The following is a 7,650-nucleotide window of genomic DNA, read 5'->3' as shown; positions in this document are numbered from 1 at the left end:
GAGCTGAAAATGTGTTGCTGGAAAAGCGCAGCAGGTCAGGCAGCATCCAGGGAACAGGAGAATCGACGTTTCGGGCATAAGCCCTGAATTCCTGAAGAAGAGCTAATGCCCGAAACATCGGATCTCTCACATCACCCCCAACTCACAACCCCAACCCCGCCCCAACTCCCACCCTGTCCACACCCCCAACCCCACGACTTCAACGCCCCCACTCCCTCATCTTTTCTCACTGTTCCCCCACCCCTCCCTGTATTTCCCTCTCTCTGAGCATTGCCCCCTCCAGCCCCACCTACCCCACATTAGCCCCTACAGGGCAGCCCCAGAGGAACCTGGCATGCACTTTTAAGCCAATATCAGAGCCATTTGATGGCCTGGTCTCAAAGGAATAGCACGGGGTCTGTGAAATGGCCACGCGCAGCCCTGCCAAGTGGAGGCTGCTTTGCCCCAGGATCTTCAGCAGACGGTGGGGGGGGGGTGGGGGGTATTGGCCAGTAATTGCAGATCTCTGGTGCCTGCTGCCTCACAGCACCAGGGTCCCAGGTTCGATTCCAGCCTCGGGCGACTGTGTGGAGTTTGCACATTCTCCCCGTGTTTGTGTGGGTTTCCTCCGGGTGCTCCGGTTTCCTCCCACAGTCCAAAGATGTGCAGGTCAGGTGGATTCACCATGGAAAATGCAGGATTACATGGATAGGGTAGGGGGATGGTTGTGGGTGGGTTGTGCAAACTCGATGGGCTGAATGGTCTCTTTCTGCACTGTGGGGATTCGATGATTCTTTGATTTGATGATCTCTCCCCCACTGAGACCGTCCCTCAAATTGTGCTTGGGGCTATTGTTGACTCTTCAGTCCAATTTCGATCACTGTGATTGGTTCAGAACGCTGAAGGTTTGGGGATGCACATTGGAACAATCTCATTGCTGGATGAGGCAAGGTCAAAGTTCAGTGAATCTACCTCCTTCTCAGACCTCAGCCCTCACATGATCAGAACGTTTTGCAACTTCTCATGGTCCAGTTTCCTCCCTCAGGGCATCGTGGGTCTACCCACAGCACACTGACTGCAGTGATTAAAGATGGCAGCTCACCCCCCCCACCTTCTCAAGGGACAACTAGGGATGGGGTAATAAATGCTGGGCCCAGTCAGTGACACCTCTGTCCTGTGAATGAATAAAAACTTGCTCTTCACAGCCAATGGGACACAACTGAAAACCAGGCTCTGCTCCTACATAATTTACACACGGAAAAATCTCACAAAATGACTGGATACTGTGGAATCTCACTCTCCCCAAAGCTGACCTGATGGAATCAAAGTTAGCACAAGACCCTGGAGGAGAATAGCCCAGTGTTCATCAACACAGAGGGGGGTCAGTATAAAGGCTGCTGGGAATGGGCCAGCCCATTGGGCTGGAGAATGAGACCTGGATTACAGCCGGAGTGGTTATGTCACATTACCCACCCAGAGGTGTAACTAACATCGACACAGTCTCCACTCAGTTTGTCAACCGTCTGCTCCTCAGGGACAGCAGCCGAGAGTCTGACCACAGAAGGCTGCTTCCAATGGTTGGAGATTGACAATGAGCATCAGAATGTTGGAAAGGTAGCTGCAGGTAAAGGTCTCCTACCTTTAGGAAGCACTGTGGCTAGTCCGTTCATCAGTGGAGGCTGGGTCTTGCCAGCTCTCTCCCTCTGTGAGGCCGGGCAGCTGAGCAGGTCAATGTTACCAGCACTCTGACGAAAAGTCTCCAACTCCCTGGAGAGCAGACTGAACTGCTCGCTCTGATTTCGACATTTCTCCTCTAACTCTCGCACCTTGGCCTGCACAGGAAACACACACACACGCACACGCACACACACACACACATACCAAGGTACACAGGGATATATACACACACCGAGGAACACACACAGAGATGGAGATACACACACAGATATATCGACATAGACACCAATACACACACACACACAGATATACACACACACACACACACACAGATACAGAGATGTATAGATACATATACACACATAGATACACACACACAGGTACGCATACAGAGATGAAGATATACACACACACAGATACGCACACATACACACACATCCCGATATATATATACACATACAGACACAGGTATACACACACACCCCCACACCCACAGATACAGAGATATATAGATACATATATACACACACACACACCCCGATATATATATACACAGACACAGATATACACACACAGAGATTCAGAGATATATAGATACATATACACACACAGATACACACACACACACAGATACGTATACAGAGATGGAGATACACACACACAGGTACACACACCCCGATATATATATATACACATACAGACACAGATATACACACACACACCCACAGATACAGAGATATATAGATACATATACATACACAGATACACACACAGATACGTATACAGAGATGGAGATGCACACACACAGGTACACACACACACATCCCAATATATATATATATATACACATACAGACACAGATATACACACACACATACACAGATGGAGATATACATACCAAGGTGTACACACACACAGACATAGAGATACACATGCACACACAGACACAGAGATATACACACCGAGACACATACGCACACACATGGAGATATATGCACCAAAATACATACACATGCAGAAACATACATGCCAAGACATACACAGACACAGATAAACACACACAGACACACACAAACATGTACACACAGGGACAGACGCACATACAGAAGGAGATACACACACAGATATACATGAGCATGCGTGCACACACACAGACACACACACACCACACGTCTTTCAGTACTTTGCATACATCTAATACAAAGTTGAATCCCCACCCTCCACATGCACTGAGCTCGTCAGCTCCAATCATTAATTGCAACTTATTGTTTTCTGCCCCTTCTACCCACCACCAGTAAGACAGCCGGGAAGCCAATGCAGTATTTACCAGCTCAGGCCAATATGGGGGAAGCAAACCATCACAGGTAAGAGGCAGGAGCAGGTATGGAGAGAGGGAAGGGATTAAATCAGAATACTGTGGGGGGGTAGGGGTGGGAAATAAAGCATTGTATCTGCCGTGGTGCCCACTTCTCCTTAAAGGCATCGAGAGTATTGGTGGACAGCACATACTCCCTCTCCAAGGACCCCTGGGCACCAACATAATCAGGGAAAAGAGCAGGGAGTTGGCAGAGATGCCCTCTGCCACAGTCCCTGCCTGGAGCTGTTTATAGACAGCTGGTTCAGGCCCAGGAATCACTGCTACAAACCCCCTATCCCTCTGACACACTGGGCTCTATGACTAAGATCGAAAAGACCTGTCACTCTTACAACACTGTCTGAAGTGAAATGGGAAATTGGGCTGTTTCATTCACTCTGAACACTGGTACCGCCCTCTCATCCCCCCCACATCACTCTGATTGGGGAACAGGCATGTCCAGGCAGGGGGCTGGGCCTGACAGGGTGGAGAGTTGCTGATTAACACATGGACAACCAGGCACTACGGCAATGCAATCTCCCCACATATCCAGAATCCAGCACTTGATGGCCAGAGGGCCACGAGGTGAGGAATGGCCCAAAGTGTCCAGCAGCTCACACCAGGTTCCTGTCCCTACTACATCGACTTCCTGAGCTAACAGGGCAGCTCGGCACCATGTAGATTCAGGGTATACATGGACAGTCTCCACACACATTGCACAGCATCAGCAGAGACACACAAAAAGGCAGATACATCAGAACGCTATAACCACCACACAGGAAGAAACTACCTCATTCAATCCAAAATGGAAATAATTTAATGTTTGATTAAATATTTTCTGTCTGACAATAGGGATTAGCAGCTAACACTATATTGACCTCAGCATTTGTGTTTATCAGTGAGTCAGGTTCATGTTTAACAGACATGAGACAATGAAATGCCATCACCTCCCAGGCTATCGGTAATCAGGTCTTGTACTTGAGGAAGATTGCTGGCAAAATGTAAGGAAATTGCTCGTCCTTTAGTGTGTGTGAAGCCTACAGTGGAGTTAACATACTGAGAGACAACGGAGGTGTCTGCAGGCTGGTTAATGAGGAACATGTTGGTTGAGGGAGCAAGGATGGTGGAATAACAGTCATCTGTGTCTAATTCCCACAGGAACTTACTCTGCTACCCTAATTTCCAGATCGATCTTCCATCTTTAAAAAATCTGGAATCAAAAGTAATGATGAGAAGATGAAACGATGCCTGGTTTATTGCTGAGGCTTGTTGTAATGGTCATAGCAACCTCCCTTCAGCTGGGACCATTACATTGTCGAAGCAGAGTTCAGCAGTGCCCCAGGTGAAGAGCTAATGTTGGAAATCTCAGTTGAGACTGTGCCCTTGATAAAGATTCTGAGATTGCACCAGTAAGGGACTTGGAAATAACACTGAGCCAGGCATCACTCAGTGGCCAACCCAGAGAGGCTCTGGGTCTGAGTTACAGCCTTGACTAGAACACTCCTTCAATAACCAAATGGAAAGGGAAGACCAACAACCCAAAGGATGAATTGTTCGATTTGTTTGAAGTTAGTTTTAATGATTCACTCTGCTGTCTGGAGTTAATTTTACCACATTGGCCAGGAGGGATGATTGGCTGGCTAACAGGAAACAGGAAGTGGGTTCACATTAACAAGTGATGTGTCACAGGGAACAGAGCTGGGGAGGAACTGTTTTACAATGTACCAAAATGGATAAAGAAAACTGAAGATGTTGTGATTAACACAAAGATAAGTCAGAGAGTGAGTCATGAAGACAGCTTAAGGGATTGGTGAAGATCTGGCAAATGGAGTACAATGTGGGAAAGTGGGAAACTGTCCATGTTAACGAGGAGAATAAATGAGCAGCATGTTATCTGAGTGGTGAGGGATCTGCATCTCCAAGAAGCTTGAGAAGTGTTCAGAATCAGGAGAGATCAGGGCAGACTCAGTCGAGAGAAACTGTTCCCACTGGTGGAAGGATCAGGAACCCGAGAGCAGAGATTGAATGTGATTGGCAGAAGGAGCAATGGAGGTTATCGGGGGATGTGTGTGGATGCAGTGAGTGGTCAGGATGTGGAATGTGCTGCCTGAGAGGGTAGGGAGGAAGGTTTAACCATTACCTGAACTTCCGATTGGGCTGGGTTACAGGCTGACTCCAGGTAACACCAACTGAGCAATAACAGGGCTTGCCATGGCCCCGTCCTGTACTCAAACTATTCTGTGATTTGAAAATCCTCAGACATTTGGAAAAAGATGTTGATCAATTGACAGCAAAATATCATCCAATCAGCTGGTAGAGATTCAGATCACTCTCTGATTGGCTATGGATTCCCTGTAGGTGATGAATGGGAAGACTCTGGGATAGAGCAGTAAGCAATGGGAAGTCATGTGATTGAAAACTTCTGTAACATGTACAGTCAGAGTTAATAACCTTCATCAGCACAGGACCGAACTGCCCCATCCCATAATAAGGTGCTCAGTCAGTGTTAGAGCAGGAGGGCAGGTTTTTAACAGCTCAATGAAGCTGAGATTAATCCCACAGCCCTCCCACCACCACCAACAGCAGCAAACAGAAGGGAAATAATCAAACTGAGAATGGAAATAACAGCGAGGATTTGGGAAAATCGAAGTTGCTTGATTCATCAATCCCACACTGAACTTTAGAGGCTGGTCCTGATCAAGAAATGAGGGTTTCTTCCTCATCTGATGAAAAGCAGTAAATCGAGCAGCAGACTATGAGGGAGGCAGATGGATCTCCTACTCAGGCATCAGAGTGTAGCCAGACAGCTGTCAATGTACTCCCTTGCTGACAGGGTGACCAGATTCAGATGCATTAAACAGAGAGGATTTAAACAAGGACTCGCCATGCCTGCTGTGTGAAATGTTCCAGAGTATTAACCGCCCATTCTCTGTCTGTGGCTCAGCCTCTAACACAGAACAAGCCGAGAGTTCCTTGTCTCTGCATTTTTCTCTTTTGCAAGTTTTCAGGTAAAGTCCAAACTGTTAGAACTTGTTTGGAATTCACATAGATTTGGTTTGATCCCCATTTTCAATCGTTTCTTTGATCTTGCAATTGGAAGATCACAAACATTGAAACAAGGAAAGGCAGATGGTATCATTTTTCAAACAGCCACTAATAATCAGGCTGTTCAGAGATCCGAATCAGTCAGTGTATTTGTTTTACCAATTGTTCGTGTGTTTTTCCGGATTATTCCTGTTGTAAATGAGCAAAAAAACTTACAAAACAGGAAGAATAGCAGGTAGCTAGGCAAGTCCCTTAAAGCAAGGACCACATCTAAAAGCAGGGAGATCTGACAGTCATCTTGTGAAGGATACCTGCATGCTGTCCAAGGTGTTCTGATCCACGCATTAAAGTAAAAGAAAACATCAGGACACAGATTGACACATCTGTACATACACAGCACAAATACAGGTTCGCACACAGTTACAATCAAAGCAGCACACAGAGTGGGTCAGGATTTGTTGTTTTGAAGATTGAGTCTTCTTCCTCGCTATCAAATCTCTTCCACTGTCTTTACCAGCTGTCTCCCTGTAACAGTTTACCATCGGAATCACTGCACTGCTCTATAAGAGAGGACCCACTGAGGGCTGAGGTGGGGAACCTGGTCAGGGCTCACCTTGTTATGGGATGGGCCCCAAGCTGGTCTCACACCAATGGGGAAATTTCCCCAGTTAAGTTGGACGGGAGAAAGGGTGTCATGTCAGTGATCTTGAGAAAAGCCAGTGCAGGCAAGATGGGCCGAATGGCCTCATTCTACACTGTAACTCTTCTGTGCTAACGGTCTAGTAATCAGTCACTGGTCAGGGATTAAGTCCATCAGTTAGTGTAGGGAAAACAGTAAAACCCATCACAAGTTATGAAGCAAACGCTTGAGGAGTTTGCAGTTTGTAAGCCCCTGGCAGATGAACTGTCACACATTGTGTCCACTCAGACCTTAAAGGTGAAGTCTCTTAAAGGCAAGGGACACATACAACAGGAAGGGGCTAATGTGGGATTCTTATCTGCCAAGTGCAGGATGTTATTTAGGCTCATGTCGAAGTCAATCCACTCTGATTATCTTCAGGCCCATTTGAGTTTTAGTGATTCTGCTAGAATTGAATAGAGGCTTTTTGGATTGTCTTGTTGGGTTAGTTCAGTAAACCACCCCCTGCCCAGGAGGGTTCCTCAATATCAAACACATCGTACCTGAGACCTGGCATTCAGTGCAGGGACGAGGGAGCCCCCGAGAGGCAGCCCCTCGCCCTTGCCTTGGACCCTGGGTGCACCCCCCAAGTCTCCCTCCCCTCCCCCTCCGTGACTGATCACCCCTCCACTGCCTCCCTCGGCTTCACTGTCCATGCCTGTGGACTGGGATCACCCACTTGGTGCTGGCTCTCAGCTGTGGGACCTCCACTGGAGGTCCAATGGTGACCAAAGAAGTGCCTGTAGACTCTGTCGCTCCCCACCCCCACCCCACCCCCACCATCCCTAACCCCAAACAATGCCAGTTCTCTGACCTTGGGGGAGGGGGGGGGGGGGGAGAAGGAGACATCAGTTAGCCCCACCCACTCCCCATTTCTTCTTCATGTACTACTCTTCATCTCACCCCAACACCATCC

The 7,650-nt window shown here is 47.7% G+C and overlaps 1 protein-coding gene across 1 annotated transcript in view; it reads right to left on the bottom strand.

The window, feature by feature from the left end:
- The window catches only part of LOC122551099 (RIMS-binding protein 2-like), a 51,879-nt gene that overhangs the window by 31,244 nt on the left and 12,985 nt on the right, over positions 1 to 7,650 (bottom strand). Inside the window, exons 2-3 of the mRNA XM_043692743.1 lie at positions 6,367 to 6,387; positions 1,619 to 1,811 (exon numbers count right to left, since the gene is read on the bottom strand). Of these exons, the coding sequence (XP_043548678.1) occupies positions 1,619 to 1,811; positions 6,367 to 6,372 (199 nt within the window). The 5' untranslated portion in view covers positions 6,373 to 6,387. The remainder of the gene's footprint in view (positions 1 to 1,618; positions 1,812 to 6,366; positions 6,388 to 7,650) is intronic.

This window comes from Chiloscyllium plagiosum, chromosome 6 (genome assembly GCF_004010195.1).
Source record: "Chiloscyllium plagiosum isolate BGI_BamShark_2017 chromosome 6, ASM401019v2, whole genome shotgun sequence".
In the NCBI taxonomy this organism is placed as follows: domain Eukaryota; kingdom Metazoa; phylum Chordata; class Chondrichthyes; order Orectolobiformes; family Hemiscylliidae; genus Chiloscyllium; species Chiloscyllium plagiosum.
This window is presented reverse-complemented; position numbering and strand designations above follow the sequence as displayed.